Source organism: Sinohyriopsis cumingii, chromosome 5 (assembly GCF_028554795.1).
Source record: "Sinohyriopsis cumingii isolate HCF-2022 chromosome 5, ASM2855479v2, whole genome shotgun sequence".
Lineage (NCBI taxonomy): Eukaryota > Metazoa > Mollusca > Bivalvia > Unionida > Unionidae > Sinohyriopsis > Sinohyriopsis cumingii.
The window spans coordinates 122,560,961-122,578,519 of record NC_142965.1 but is presented as its reverse complement, the minus strand read 5'-3'; the positions used below and the strand labels follow the sequence as shown (position 1 = coordinate 122,578,519).

Genomic DNA, 17,559 nt, shown 5'->3' with positions numbered 1-17,559 from the left:
TTCTATTTGTTGCAGAGGTGGAGGAAGTTGATATTATTGTTCTATTTGTTCCAATCTCTCTCTATCAAGTCTTTTTATTTCTTTAACAAGTTTATCGTATTCTAAACCTCTGGCTTGTTTTTTGTTTCTATATACGCGATATATCCATTTAATAAGATTATCATCAATTACTTTTTCATGACGGGGTTTTAAAATATCAGATTTATTAAATATACCAAATAATATTATTTCGGGTAATTTTTCTCTTTTAGTATTTCTAATGTCTTCGACAAACCCTTTTCTAAATCTTGCAATTAATTCTACGTTTTCTTCTACTGGTTTGGGTTCAGATGCAAGTTCTTTTCTCACGTCGGCGACTTCAGTAGGAAGTTTTCCAATATCTTCACCAGCGGGTGGAGGCCGAGCCGCAGCTATATCAGTTGGAAGATCTCGTAAAATCTTCTTTGTCTGTTTAGTTCTTCTTGCAATTTTGTTCAGTCTGCGCTGCAGTTTGTTCTAATACTGGAAAAATACCCTTTTTCCTCTTCTCATCTTCCTCCGCAATATCTCCCTATATAGTTTTTTCAACAGCCGCTGCAGCTTTCTTAGTAGTTGTAGTGACGGGTTTAAATAACCTTTTAGTGTCTTCCTCGTACTCAACTTGTGATTGTTGCTGCGCTTGTAGGTTTTCTCTAAATGAATCTCTAACAGGAAGAAATTTTTTGATTGCTTCTAATCGTTCTCGAGCTATCCTTGCAGTATGAGATTCCGGATGTACCATTTTATTATAACATAATGATTTAATTAATATAGCAGCAGGGAGGGCGGGACCTCGCGAAGACGTAATTGCGTAAACAACGCGCATAATAAACTAGAAAAAATCACCAACGGCAATGGAGTAATATTAATTGGAAATTCCATAGAGATTTTCTCAGTAACGTCGATGCTTTTTTTAAATCTGTCGACGCTTTTCTTTTTTTCGATCATTTGTAGGAAGGCTTACTTTCAATATTTGTACGTTTTTCGACTATTGGTCTGTTCGCCCTCCCTGCTGCTTCATTCGATAATTGACCTTACTCGGTTAGCTGTTAAGATAGGGGCATACTTAACTGTGGCATTTTGGCAAAATATAAATTAGCCTATATGTATATTTAGTGCCTTACGTACGAAGAATATTTGGTCGGGATATATATCGTACATGACACATGTACATTGTTTATTTGTACAGTTTATCTGGATTGTAATTTGTATATCTAAATTAAATGTACAGAGCAGCAAAACAGAATTTGTATAGAAAGGATCGTAAATCGTTATGTAAAACATTATTAGTCTTGAAACGTTTTGCCAGGCCGTTTTCGACCAACGTACATTAACTGTCAAACAATACATAACATGCCGAGTGATTTCTGTGTTAGCTGAAACAACGCTACCCTTTCGTCTAATTTTATCCCCTTTCATATTGAAAGGGCACACAGCCTACCTACTCTCGTTTGCGGAAGCAATGATCACCAAAACCTGGACACCACTTTTATCATATTGACAGACTTTGGTAGGTACTATGACATGGCTAGGTACCGAAAGTATTAATTTTATATGATATTGTGCAGTTAAAATATTGACTAATGGGACAACAATATACCATGCACCTGACATTTAATTAGGTTCGTGACTTGTCAGGAATCTCAATTTTTAAGTATTTTGCCTATCTTTCAAATACAGAAATTAATTCTCACATTGTATACGTTAGTGTTGTCCGAACGCGCACTTATGAATATCATCATCATCATCATCATCATCATCATCATCATAAATATCATCATTATCAAGCTAATTACCATCGTAGTCGTCCTCATTATCATGATCAATCCCGAAACCCAAGAGATGGTTGGGGCACCACAAATGACTTCAAACCAATTATCTCAATCTTTCCTTTTTCTCCACTGCCCTTCGTGAATCTCCACACTCCATACCTGTCCACTCTATAATGTTGTCTTCCATCTCTTTCCCCGTCTGTCTCTTCCTCTGCACCTTGATCGTACCTCTTCAGTTTACGTCTTTTCACAGTGGTCAAGAGGTTTTGTACGGTCTGATTTCTCGTTTGATCTGGCTGTGGACGTTTTTGTTGGTTACGTGATCAATGTATGAGATGCCCAAGATTTTGCGGTACATTTCGAAGATTTGAATCATGCTTTGTAGATGTGATATGCGCGTTCATGTTTCACAAGCATACAGAAAAATGAATACGACAATAAAGCGCATGAGCTTTATTTTTTAACCAAGAGCATTGTAAATGTCTTTCCATATTGGTCTCAACTTTGTTATTGCTGCTGTTATCTGGACAATCCTGCAAAGTATTTCTGCTTTGGAGCCATCATCAGTCATAATTGATCCCAGGTACTTGAAGCTTGTGACTGTTTCCACCTTTTGTCAAATGACCTTTATTTCTGCAATGATGTAATTAATCCTGTTTGTCATCTGTATGGCTTTCTCGGTTCTAAGCTCCATACCGTAGGCCGTGGAGGTTGTGTCGAGGCTCTCAACCAAATCAGCCAGTTCTTGTCCATCTCCTGCTAAGCCATCAATTTCATCCACGAAGCGAAGGTTGGTGATTGTTCTTCCTCTGATGCTGACAGTGCCATTGTTGTTTTCAAATGTAGACTTCAAGATCCTTTCCATGACAATTTTGAAGAGTGCAGATGAGAGTATACATTCCTGTCTGACTCCAACTGTTGTTCGGAGCCAATCTCCTCTACTGCCATTAATGAGGACAACAATGGTGGCTTTGTAACAGAGGTGTTCAACAACCTGTACAAAGTTTAAACTGATGATGTACTTTTTCATAGTCGTCCATAATGCCGTATGTCGTCAAAGGTCTTCTTGAAATCTATAAAGACATGATATAGATTTTGCTGATGCTGAGGGTAGTTCTCGCAAAGGAGTTTGATATTGAAGATTTGTTCTGTGGTACCCTTTCCTGTTTGGAAGCCTGCCTGCTCCTCAGCAATTATTTGGTCTGCTTTATTCTGTTGATAATCAACATGATTTTACTCGTGTGACTGATCACACTGATGGTTCTGTGATGTTTGCATAGCTGTAGGTTTCCTTTCTTAGTGAACGCGATCACCAAAGACTGAGTCCATGTGGTTGGCCATTTTCCTGTCTGCCATATCTTGTTGGAGATTGTAAAAGTCGTTTCTCCTCCAGATTGAAAAAGTCCTGCTGCTTTGTTGTCAACCCAGCTAGTTTTCCTTTCTTTAATGACTTAACTACCGTTTCAACTTCCTGGCTAAGAATGGGGTTGTTGTCAATATTTTCTGCATGAGGGCGGTTTAGGACTGGTGGATGCGTCTTGGGTCTTATGATTGTACAATTCGAAGCAGTATTCTGTCCACCTCCCTAGGATCTCCTTCTTTTCCTAATTTGTCTTGGATAGTGGAAGTATTCCCTTGTGTCATGTTTGTGAAATCTTTCATTAGTTCATATGCCATCTAGCTGTTGTTTCCGCTCAGACGGTCTTCTATTTCACAGCATTGTCTTTCTATCCAGGTCTCCTTTGCCTTTCTCCTATTTGTTTCTGCTAATATTGTTTATCTCTTTGTATTTTTAAAACTCCATCATGAGTTGTATCTCTTTTTCAGTTCTCCTCTTTTGTTGCATAAATCTGTTGTGACCCAAGGTTTCTTTGTTCAACGATATTTGCCAATGATCTCGCTGGCTGTGCCAGTCACAGATGTGTTGAATTTGGTGGTTAAGGACTCCAGGTCGGTGTCATGGCTACCTAGGGTTATAAGAGGAGCAAATGTACCACTATAAATGCTTGTAAAACTTATTCGAATTTAGGATCTTTCAAATTTTCAAGGTCAAATCTGATTCTTGATTGGTTAGGCTTTTTGGTTATTTTCAGTTGAAGGCGAAACGTTGTCATTAAAACATCATGATCACTTCCAATATCTGCTTCTGGGAAACTTCGAGTTCTTCGCGATGTTCACTCATGTGCTGAATCGTTGTTTTCACACGGATGTAGTCAATCTGGTTGTGATGTTGTCCATCTGGACTTTGCACGGTCCATCTTCTAGATGCTTAGTGGGAGCCGAATGTGTTGACTAGCATAAGATTGTTGTAGGCGGTAAACTAAACCAGAGCCATCTTTCATTTGTTTCTGCATTACAGGAGGGTCCGCAACTGAGTTGCCAGTTTGTCTGTGAATCAACTCCCACCTTTGCATTCCAGTCTCCTTGTACAAACAGAATGTCCTTCTTGGGTGAGTTGTCAATGACATCTTGCATTTGATCATATACATTCTCCAGTACATTGTCATAGTTAGATGTGGATACATAGGCCTATATGATTGTGATGTTGAAATGATTAGCGCTCTAACGGATGGTAATAAGCCTGCTTAAGACTGGATTGCAACCCATAATGCTGTTCACATTGGCTTTGAGGATGAGAAACCCAACGCTATGATTGAATGTTTACAGCGCACTTCAAACGGCTCTAGAAAGTTCCAGTCATAGCTCATGTGTGAGTTCTTTCAATTTTCCCATAGCTCTCAGTGTTCTAACGTTCCACGTACAAATGATACGTTGTCTTGGTAGTGGGCACCAGCAGTATACTTGTCATCTTCATCCTGGTGTGCATCGGAAGGCGCCGTCATTGTTGACCCGGGATGCGACCGATCCGGGATGGAAGAATTGCTAGTTGTCATCATGTGGTGTGTCAAGGGCAAGGTGCAGCCTGGCTGAACCCATCCCTCTCGAAACTGGATGACCATAGCCGAAGTCCACCAATATGATGTGGCACGCCCTGGTTCTGAGCACGTGGGTATTAAGCTCATCTTGGAGCTATTCCGCCCTGGCCGTTGGCTTCATCGAGTAAGACGTCCTCCCAGTGATGTCGTGATATCATCGCAATATGTTACCCACAGTTGGGAGACTAGTGGGGTCGGAAGCGTCCTATTCCATCCCGTGCAGATCCAAAGGACCTGTACCACTGCCAGATTATGAATTTTAAATTATGTGAAATCTAAAGCGTTACTGGTTCGATTTTGTCTCGATAACTTCAAGAATTAAAAATATCATTGCAAAGGCAGCCTCTTTGAAACGCACATCAGACATAAGGCCAGCTTTATACTCTCAAACTTAACCATCCTCCCCCATTCATATATAAAAAGCAAAGAATACGTGCAGGTTATTCAGTACTCCCCTGAGATATCATTAGTTCTTTTTAGTACCAACGATACCACCAAAGAAAATTAGGAGATTGTCTTTTACTGAAATTATTAACTATGTGAAACAATGCAAAATTCAGGAGCGGAACATATTTCAAGTAAACGTGACACTTTTCAACAGAAAGGATGCTATCCTAGCTGAGATCATGACAAATTATGCAGATTTCAAATTTCATATAATGACATAGGTACATCAACCCTTTGTTACTTTTTCAAGTGTACAACTGCTCTGATATTTTGTTTTTAGAAAGCATTTTGATACATGCCTGAATTTGACAATCCAAAATATATTGTATATTTGTGCAATGAATGTTATTGTTTGTAAACTATAAAGGATGAGTGCATCGCAGGGGGTTACAGTTTTCGAGATACAAGTAGCTACGGAGAAGAAAAAAAAAGACAGAATTGAATGTAAATAAAATGAAAAGGAAACAAAAAGGACAGAAATAATGCAGTGTAATACAATTCACATCTTTAAGTACATGCGAAGTACATACAAATACTTCTATGATGGAGGTTACAACCTACAGACTATTAAGATCCCTTTCCATTAACCTTGTAAACATTTAAGGAATATGAAAAAATAAGCCACAGGCCCTGAGTCATGCCACTGGGATAGGAGACTTGTCCATTGCCCACTGGTCATGTCTTGAGAACTATCAAGACATGAGGGGACAAATACAACTAGGATATTTTGCAACATTGGCCCCTCACTCAGACGATTCTCCAGAATGTTCTAGAATGAACGCGTGGACAACACAACCATGCTTGAAAACATTGGATATGCGGGGCCCCACTGTTGATCTTTGCAGTCAGCGAAGAAACATTTCTATTTCGCAATTGCCAAGACTTAAACTATATATCTTGAATAATATTGTATGCAGAACACCCCCCACCCCCACCCCCCACCCCACACACACACTATATGTTCAAGTGTCACTTCTTATTGCCGATTCGGTTCTTTCGTACCTACAATCACCATGCCCTTCGTTCTTAGTGCACGTAGCCTGCCTACATTCTGTTGCGGGAGAGATACTTACCAGACAATAGGGACCATGTTGAACATATATAAAGATTTTGGAATGTGATATGGCCAGCTTCCAAAGTATGAATTTACCTGAAACAGCGTATTTAAGATATTGATTATTGGCTAAAAGTGTATCATTTTGGCGTGCTTTAATCATATTTCTTGTAGTGTTAATGCTAATACTGCTTTTATAACCTAAATATTATTTTTTTTTAAAAAACATTTTGCTAAAATGTCGAACTAGCGATGTTTATTTCGATTTTTTTTGTTGCCTTGAGAGAAAAGTCCTTATTTCAAGAAATTTAATATTGATCACACTTTGAATACAGCACACGAAAATAGATCTTTTATAACTTATGTTTACCACAAAATGTTACTAAACCATTTTAAAAGTTATAACCATGCGAGATTAGTTCCAGTATTGCTCTTTGTATGTGAGTGTTTTCATTCATATATTGAAATTATGTCTTTTATTAATCTAACCCACGAAGATCACAAATTGCGAATTATTCCACGAAAATAGTATATGAAGTATCATTTTATACTAACGTTTGTCTCAAATGTAATTGTTCACTTGAGACTGAAATGTAATTAGTCTACTTGCTTTTAACTGATTTGTAATCGCAGCGCTGCGTTTAATGTTGCGTTAACTTCAACGTGCACCGTTTCCGCCATATTGGCATGTATATAATTCAAAATTGAAGTACTTTTGCATGTCTGATGAAACCCTGCGAACAAAATAAACGATATCTGATCAAGAGGTTAGTTAAAACTGATGACAATTAAATTTCAATGAACATTTTATGTAGGGAAATTTTTCGAAAACTCTGTTAACGTGATCCTGCTTATATCGCGATTTATTCTTTGGACCCCGAGCATCGCATTATAACGGCTTTTACCTCTGTGTGTGTGCGTATGTGTATAATGTAAAGATACGAAGAAGCAAATAAACAGAGTAACAAACAAAGAAGGAAGGAAAATTTTCACTTAAATTTTTAAGCAAGTTCTGTTTGCCTTATATAGGAACAAGAAATATGGTTATGGAGCATAAATGCCCCTACAACAATGTCTGCAATTAAAACGCCGAACTTAGCGAATGCGTGAGGGGCATCAATAACTGGGCATAAGAGCTACAGTATGACCCTTCCTCTAATGTGGCTAAGAATATTAAAAAAAAACATTTAACTGTTATGCCATATGCATTTCACATGATAGAGAGTCATATAATATTAACTTGATACAAAATATTTGAAAACAAGAATATTGTGAGCGGCAAAGTATACGTTATATTTCTTATTTAAAAGTACTCAATGTATGCATTGGTACGGCAGGGTTGACTCTAGAGATCATCGACCAATGGGTAAAAGTATGTACAAGGTAACTCATCTTGAACGAAAGTTCTTATAAAAAATACAATTTTAATCAGAGTGACCTTTGACCTTTGCTCCTGAACTTGCTAGCGTTCTTGCTTACTTCAGGTACAAGATGGGCTTTTCACAAAATTTGGTCTTGGTATCTGTTGTAGAACTATTAACATTGAGCAGAAACCAGTTTTTGTTACGTGAGTCTCTGTGACCTCGACGTTTGACCTTGTTTTGACTCTGAAATCTAAAGGTTGTTTCCTTATCCTAAATGCAAGCCATTCACAAAGTTCATAAATATTATATGTGCCACAGCCTAATATTTGTAGGGTCATAGACTTGTCGATGTTGCACACAAAGAAGATAGTTATTACCATATGTAAGGCAAATATTAACGATTCTGCAAATACACCTTTTCCCCGGTGAAAATGACCTACAGTTATCTGCATAGTGGCTATCATATTTCTAACGAAAAAACTTTAAAATTATGGCGCCAAGTTCTTTACGTCTTTACGTATATGTTCGGAGCGAATTCTTCATGGAACTTGATGGAAGTAACATTGATGTACATGCGACACGATACAAATTATTTTCAAGGGAAACACACTGATGAATTGTTGCTCATTGCAGATGGTTTGTGCGACTTATATTCCACTGAAACGGTGCACACGGGTTTCACAGTGAAAACTATTTAGTGGAATTGCCGTAAGTCCAGAACAAATAACAACAGTTTGACCTAAAGTTTAGTATTCTTGAGGGTGTATACTTATTGCAGATATCATATCAAAAGCAATATCATAGTAATATTTCTAAGGACGAAATTAGGTCTTTATATAATCTAATGAATGACGACAGTATAGTTATTAAAAAGGCTGATAAATCAAACACTATTATTATTATGAATCAAGATGATTATGTTAAAGAAGTTGAACGTCAGTTAAATGATGAAAATACTACAAACATATTGACAAAAACCCGTCAATAGAAATTAAATCAAATATTTCAACATGCGTTAATGAGATTGCTAAAAATAATAATTCCGTAATTGAGGAATTTGATACTTTCCCTCTTAACATACGTACACCTCATTTCTACATATTACCCAAAACTTATAAAAATCCTGACCATAATTTACCTTTAAATTATCTAGGACGACCAATTATATCAGGTTATAATTCATATACTGAAAACCTATCCAAATTTATTGATAGTGTTTTACAACCTTTAATGAAATCACTTCCTTCATACATTAAAGATACCACTGATTTCATTAAAAGTTGAAGTCTATTCTACAGCTATCTGATAACTCAATCCTTGTATCATTAGACGTAACATCACTATATACCAACATTCCGCATGCAGATGGTATTGAAGCGTGTAAATATTTTATCGATAACAATCTTAATAATAGCACACTATCTAGTGAAGATATATGTAAAATAATAAAACTTATCTTGGAAAACAATTATTTTCAATTCAATAATATGAATTACATACAAATAATGGGTACAGCAATGGGTAGTCCCATGGCTCCTTCATACGCTTCCCTTTTTATGGGTAAATTAGAAAAGATTTTGTTCAAAACGAAAAGTTTAATCCATCTGTTTGGTTTAGATTTTTAGATGACATATTTATGATCTGGAACCATTCAAATGAAGAACTGAAAAAATTTATTGATCGCCTGAATCATTTTCATTTGACAATTAAATTTACTGATACTGCATCAAGTACGCATGTTTCATTTTTAGATGTAAATGTAATAAAAAATATTGATAACACTATCTCTACAAATATTCATATCAAGGAAACTAATATCCACCAATATGTAGAATATTCTTCATGTCATCCCATGTCATGTAAAAACGGTATACCATATAGCCAGGCCAAAAGATACCGACGCATTATTTCAGATGATTGTCAATTACAAAATTCTTTGAATAAATCACGAACTTATTTCCAAAATAGAAATTATCCTACACACATAATTGATTCTCACTGAACAAAGCCTTTAATCTTACTCAACATGAGGCTTTAAACACAGCAGAATGTAAAATAGAGATGTAATTCCTTTCACAATACAATATAATCCTTCATTACCTAATATAGGTCGTATAATTAATAAATATTATAGTCTCCTAAATTTATCCAATAAAACTAGCGTCAAATCACTTTTCAAAATTAAACCAGTTCTCGCTTATAGAAGACCCAAGAATTTGCAAGATTTTTTAATCAGAACTAAACAGACAGAAAATAAAAAATACACTTTTCGTCATCTAAATGTAACAGACACCGGTGTTCTCAATGTGCAAACAAAAGAGAAAGTACTTCTTTCAGTAGTGCTAATACAAAAGAGGTATTTTCTCTACGTGATAACACTAACTGTATATCAACTGATGTGATTTATTTAATAACCTGTATAAAAATGTATCATGCAATATGTTGGACAAACACTTTCAACAAGTTTCTAAGAGAATGAACAATCATCGCTTTCATATAAAAAATTATACAGATCCTCAGTTTTCCTCTAATGTTTCAACACACTTTAACACCAATAATCACTCTCTACTTGATTTTTCTTTCATGCCAATATATATTGTGCATGGTGACATGAATAGACTTATAAAAGAAACTTATTGGATTCATAAGTTAGATATTCTGTATCCTAATGGACTTAATGCTAATGCACTATATAAAATTGTATAATTTAAACTGATATATTGTATATCCTTTATAACAATATAATTATATGTATGACTGTTTGTCTCTAGTTTATTTTATTATTTTACTGAGGGTATATACCACACACAAGCAAGATAATGGCTTGCTCTCATAGTGCGTGCATGGCCTGTTCGAATTCTTTCGCGCGCATAAATATGCATAGTACATAAAATATACCATTGTATCGATTGGACTAGGCCCTTATTATATACTGGGATGAAAGATAATACACACATATTATTCGGGTCAAGCTATAAAGGGTGTATGTAATTAGCAAACATTTACATTCCAGGGCAAAACCCGGTAAAACGATGCAATAGTCATGGTCGGTAACCTGGTGTTCATGCCACACATCCAGCTGCATAGATACAGCTCAATCCAATACGCAGTGAGCTCATTTCAATGGCTCACGGCCCAATCCAATACGCAGTGGGCTCATTTCAATGGCTCACGGCCCAATCCAATACGCAGTGGCTCATTTCAATGGCTCACGGCCCAATCCAATACGCAGTGGACTCATTTCAATGGCTCACGGCCCAATCCAATACGTAGTGAGCTCATTTCAATTTCTCACGGCCCAATCCAATACGCAGTGGGCTCATTTCAATGGCTCGAAATACTCTAATAACATTTGACAAGTACGATACAGTGGTGGAAAAAAATATCCTTACCGGCTGTCTTGTATTTTGAAGTATTACATGTTTACATCTTTTTGGAAGGCTTTATCTAATTAACATTATTATTTTTTTTTTTGTTTCTTTGGTCATTTTCTATATATTGTTAGCTTTCAACATTTGATTGGCACCATGCACCGAGTATTGTGCCTGCGTGACATTAATCCCTACGCATACTTAGGTAATTATATACGTACATACTGATATATTCATGCATACATACATATTTGTCATGAATATGAGATTACGTGACCATCAAAATAAGTTACAGAACCATGACGTCGATTGTTCATACTTTTTTCTTACCTTTACCAAATGATTAAGCATGCAACTACCGAAATTTACCAGCCTAGTCACAAACTTGGTTTCATATACAAGATGAACTGTAATTAGGATATGCCAAATTGATAAAATAGCACAACTTTAAAATTTATGTAAGGACAATGTTTGTATTTTTTTTTAAAAAATGCATCTTATTTGATTAAATTCATCTGAAATTATCTCAACTTTGAATTTCTGAATTTACTTGAGAGTTGAATAATAATTTATCGAAGATATTTTATTTGGTGGGTTATACTATTTTATACTGTAACTCTGTTTGAAAAAGAAGAAACAGAGACTCTTGTGTTTTCTACCACAAGTACAACCACGTGCATGCTTAGTTCACAGAGAGTATTCTAATTTCTATGGAACAAAAGTACAACAAGCACAAGTTTGATTCACATAGAGTTCTCTCATGTCTATCAACACAATTATCTACATATGCAGTAACCTGGCTGACATTTGTCAATATTCTTCCAGTGTGGTTTGTCATTCTCACCAAAGTGCATATGCTATATGGTGTGCAACATTCAAAATAATGACGTTATTTCCATCAGTGGTTGGTCTCGTTCAACCAGGCCTTCTCTTGTCTCTGCTAAGACGTTACTTAATTGATTATTACTGTATGTGCCACTCATGTCTTCTTTCCTTCTTTGTATGTTCATAAAATACAATCGACGATTTAGGTCACATTATTCTTTGTGCATAAGCGATAAACGTAAACATTGTAGTTAAGAAACAGTATAATGGATATAAGGTAAGTTGTCATTGCATGACCCTTTTATGTAAAACTTATGTAAAGCTGACTTAGGAAGTAACTTCTGTGTAACACTGAAATGAAAAACCAATTTATGTTATCTGACTCAACTAGAAGCTTCAGTAATAATCTAGAGTATAATATATGTCAGTATTGATTAATCATTTACACATTTATTCCATTGTCGACTATACTCAGTAAGCATATAGGAGTAAATATGGAATCTGGATATATGTATTCAGTGAGTTAGTGTCACAGTCTGATGAGAATTTAAAGATATGTATTCAGTAGATTATATATATACACACACACGAACTTTATCATACCAGAATAACATCCATCCATCCATCCATGCAAACATACCTACCTACCTACCTACGTACTTACATGCATGAAAATTTAAGACTCCACCACAGTAATAAGACTGCGTCCTAGATTACAGACTGTTGTAGACCAGATGACAAGCTGGGATCTGACATACTATATTCATGGATATGTGCCAGCCGGGATCTGACCTGCATTCATGATTAGTCGATAAAACACACTTGAATAGGTAAACCCTTCTCAGATACGTCCTTGATTATAGATTTACAGGTTGTGCATTACATTAGCTTAATGACAGTTTAGAAAGTGTAGTCTTTTTAAATGAAAAGTGTTGCACTGTACCGATATTAATGCATATAAAAATAAAGCACAAGCTGGTTACGGAGGATGGCGGAAATAGTGTCAGAAGAAATTGGGTACGATTTTTCGTCGTTGAACTGATCATCTCCTTCTCCTTGTCCGGAGTGTTAACTGTTATCAGTTACTTTTGGATCTACCAAGAAACCCCCGACACTCAGCCGGAACAAAACACGCAATACTGTATTCCATGCAGCAGTATTTCTCTGTATGACGATGAAGATATTGTGAACTTTCTCAATTTTTCCATTCAACAAGGCGAGTATTTACAGTGCTGCAGTGCAGCGGATGACTTTCCAAAACTTGTGGAATTGGTAAGATAGTTTATTTACATATTATTTTACCTTGTGGAATGTGCAAGATTCTTGTTCGTCTTTCGTCTTTTTATCATCCTTTCTCTCCCCATTGATGTTGTTCTTCGACGAGAGCAAACCATCAGAAGTGATCATGTATGATGTATGTATGAAATAAAAACGCTTGTCTAAATAAATAGCCCCTATGAGGAGGGAGGTCGAGTCAGGCTCGCCGGGAAGTTTCTCCAGTAGCAGGTTTTCTTTACTGTTTGATGGTTAAAATAATCAAATTATGCCCTGGAGACGTGTTAAATGCAGAAACTTCCGGTTATTCGTTAGATTGGTTCCCACCAGTAATATCATCATATAGACTCCTCGCCTGCTTGTCTACGCACCCTGCTTTCTTTCCCACCAACTACATTAATGGATCCACCACTGTTTTTGGAAACCGTTTGTATTCATTTACTCTTTAAAACTTTAATATGTGGTCACTTTGTATTCTATTATTTTGTGATGGTCTTAGAACTGGTTGATTCAGTTTTATATAGTTTAGTATCCCGCCTTTAGAGATAAAATGAGCATTCTCGCAAGTTGTATTTGTATCAAGTAAGTTCCACGCGAGAGTAGGTCTAGATAGAATGAATGCTGGATGTTGCGCTTTTGACTACGTTCGCAAAAATGGTACGGCAGAAACTATAGCGGTCATAGATTTTATTATACATTTTACATAATGTGTCCATCCAGAAAAAGAAAGTGAATTTTACTTCAATGCCGCATGCACAAAAGGCAATAAAACACCATTTTAACACATGCACACGCTCACACACGTACGTCTAAATGAAACTGCATAACCCACATTGCTGCGGATATTCATAACTGTAGTGTATATGAACGTATTTATGTTTGGTGACTCTGAATTATTTCCAAAAGCAAATTGTTTGTGAAAAATATGTTCATCGGAGATTTTCTGATACATTTCAGAGAGTTGAAAATAAAAGAAGACGCAAAATTGCTTCAGGTAAGACTATTGTATAAGAGTACCAATACTTATTATCTCAGTTACCTGCACTGTTAAAATCAAGTCTTGACAAGGAATTTTCACATCCGGAATAGAAATCAGCGTCTAATGTTTGCAGTATACAAATCAGAATATCTTGAGTTAATGATCTGACGTTACAGGAGCAAGTTCTTTCTTACCATTTTTTCTCAAGTCCCTATTGAAAATGCAGTTTTGTAACCAGTGTTAATGTTTTAAATTTCTTCAACAACGATAATTTTCTAAAGGTTTAACTTCGCAGGAAATATTAAATGTTCAACTAATTGTATAGTTACGTTCATTTTATCACCCTCGCATGGTGAGCGTGCTCAGTCAAATAGATTTCCACATAATTTCTTGAATGACTATTTCCACCGTAGGAAACTAACATTTGCACTGAAATATAACAAAACAATAAAGAAATTTATGAGGTGAAGTCGTTTTCTAGGAAAGAAAATGTGTCCGTGTTTACATGTGCATGCTAGACGTAATGAAATGCTTTAAACACAAGTGGAGACAATAAATTCATTTGCTACCATAAAAATATGATCTCATTTGTGCTGATTGATTACAACAATTGTTGTGTACTTTGGATTACAAGTGATACAATTTCAACTGACACTTCAGACTAGATAATTCAAATGAAGCCTATATAAAACACTCTGCACGTGTTGATAACGAACATTTGAGGCACCAACATATGGAACTCAATGTCCAAGGCCTGACCACTGTCCAGAATGTGGGGATAGCTTGTTTTCTATCTCCTTATGTTACGAGAGGATATTCTGTTAAATACGCTTGCCTTCCAACGAGAGTTTATATGAAACGGCATGCCTCGCATATAATATTCTCTCTAACTTACGACGAAACAATGCAAATGTCAGTATGTTGGCAGAGAAAATTGCATCGTTGTTTTAGGTCATATTTACTGTGTACTTGTACGAGTGACTAAACAATATTAAGCGCTTATTCCCTGGTGTATGTATATTATATGTATTTATCGATGTATATTATCCACTCTTTTGCGGTGGGTTTTGGCTGGGTAGTTTAGCAAATAAAGCAAATACAGAATGCTTTTAAAAACTCGAAGATGATCATCAGACTGTGAAGATCTGTTCAGCACACTTGAGCTTCTTTTAAAATGAAAGTCTCGCGAGTTCTTAGAACAGGAATATTCACAACAAAAGCATTTCTTTTCAGGACACCTTTTTATAAAATAAATATATCGATTTCACAACAGTTTTGATACTAATATACGCGATGACAGTATCTGTAATATACAGAGAGATTAAATATAGATTTTCGAGGATCGATTATTGAATAATACCTGTTCCTTTCAGGTTTCATATCTGGGGTACCACGATCTTGTGCGGTCTACTATGACCAAGCTGTCGCGCAAGGTTCTGCAAAGGTTGTCGGTTTTGCTGAGTCAGCCAGAGGTAAATGACAAATAGACAAGCTTGATAAGGGCATTCATTTATATTGCTGTTCTTTTCTGAAAACCAAACCAATAATGACCTATTCACTCCCCCTCCATTTCAGCTGACGAATTTGATCAAATCAGATTTTCCGCTCTCGCTCTTCGATAATTTTGGAGATCACTAATGAAGAAAATAGAAGAAAGTGGAAGAAATTCAAAGGTATGATTTAATGTCATTTTACAGTTTATTGACAAACAAAATTCTTCTTGATCACCTCACGGCAATTATGATGTAGTTTAACTTTTTTATATATATAAAAAGCCCTTTGGTGTTATTTGCACCAGCTTTGAGCTAATGTATTTGGACTAATGTATTATTTCCACGCTACTTAACAAGCTAATGTTTCAGTGCCAAGTTACATCCCATATTTTTTCCAACCTGTAGTTCTCTCGTCTGCAATATTTCTTCAATCCGGCAATTTATAAATGAAAGGGTTATTCCAAGAAACTAAAACCCATTATTATAATATTTGTCTCCCTGTTGCAACAATTAGTGAGTATTTTTTTTTCTTGCCTAGCAATAGAATATATGTATTTGATTTTGTTCAGTTGAAAAGATGTCATGTCGAAAACAAAATAATGAAGGGAAAATGAGCCAATTTTCTATTAACCTCAAATTGAATTTTATTTTCTTGATCGATACAACAATTTGTTGAATTTATTGCGATTTTTACGGATGAGTATATGCCATAATAATTCTTAATAAGCTGATCATATCACCATCAAAGCATCAATGTCATCCATTCTCGAAGAAATGAAAAAGCGAATAATTTAGACAAATGTATGTATGTAAAACAGCACGAAACAAGCACATATAAGTCTATTGTGATGTCTAGTGAAGACTTGAAACCATTTTGACGTAATGACCTCTAATTGCCGTAGATGGAGCTAAGAAAGCTTAATTTTCATCATCTGGAAGAAAACCTCATAAAGTAAGAATGATAATTAACGTTGTCACTAGCATTACGTTAAATATAAAAGAATCGTTTTACCAGATTCATAGACACGTGTATACGGCATTGTTGTGTTTATGTTTTGAAAGACTCTTAGCTTTAGCGTTACCATTATGGTTCCACTATGACGGTAAAGAAGGAGTGCATTGCCTACGATCGCAATACAAGGCACAGCAATAATGTTCGGTCACGTGACAACGAGAAGAGTGAGTGTAAAACTGGAAACTTGTAGGCTTGCATAAATGCATATGAAAAGAAAAGGGTGAAAACACTGCATTTCAGACGTTGGTAAATTCACGAACACTTTCAATATACGTATTTTCATTTCACTGTATACATTTTAATATAGAATTAGCTATTTTACTCCGATTCCCTGTCTTAGCATTGATCTGAATACGATGTGCAGACTATATTCAGACAGGTACAGTACTGTGTGATGAGAATCTACAATCGGGAAGTACATATGAATCTTTAAAACATGACAGTAAGAAATGCTTTTAATAGAGTGTAATCTTTTTTGTTCCCCGTAAATAAAGACTTGTGACACTCTAACGATGTTTTCTTAGTAATATTCTGATACAAGAGCTCGGTGAGGATTATCTCATGAATTCCTTGTGAAATAAAATGGATCGCTTACAAGTCATAAAATTAAATATAAAATTCATTAGCTGTCATTGTTTCGTACCACTTTAAAGATATTTTTTTACAAAAGGTACGTTGCCGAAAAATTACGGCGACATCGCCATCGCAGGGAGTAAAGTAAAGTAGTCATAAATTACAGAACTTATAACTTTGTACTTATGTCAATAACGAACATTACAACCACGTTTTAAACGTGATTGTAATGTTTGTATATTAAAAATATTAATATTTTTTACTGATAACTTACGTTACCTCTTTGTCATGTAGAAATGTGAAGATAGTAAACTTGCGGGGTTTGGGCTAAACTTAGCATATGGTCTACTGAAAAGTTCGTGATGTTTGGCTATCACATTGAATATGTCCGCTACTTTGAATATGTTTCCTAATCGGAATGAAGTTTCTTAAAATTT

General features: G+C 35.7%; 1 protein-coding gene across 5 annotated transcripts in view; it reads left to right on the top strand.

Annotated features, from left to right (window-relative positions):
• Nucleotides 1–12,621: 12,621 nt before the first annotated feature.
• LOC149800106 (uncharacterized) overlaps nucleotides 12,622–17,559 on the top strand; it is a 39,283-nt gene continuing 34,345 nt past the window's right edge. For 2 of the 5 annotated variants that reach the window (XM_089959694.1, XM_089959695.1), the window contains exons 1-3: nucleotides 12,623–13,059; nucleotides 14,020–14,056; nucleotides 15,415–15,513. In XM_089959694.1, the coding sequence (XP_089815820.1) occupies nucleotides 12,739–13,059; nucleotides 14,020–14,056; nucleotides 15,415–15,513 (457 nt within the window). In that variant the 5' untranslated portion in view covers nucleotides 12,623–12,738. Of the gene's footprint in view, nucleotides 13,060–14,019; nucleotides 14,057–15,414; nucleotides 15,514–15,616; nucleotides 15,715–17,559 lie in introns of all 5 variants that reach the window. The other 3 variants (XR_016421322.1, XM_089959693.1, XM_089959692.1) reach the window with 3 other exon arrangements.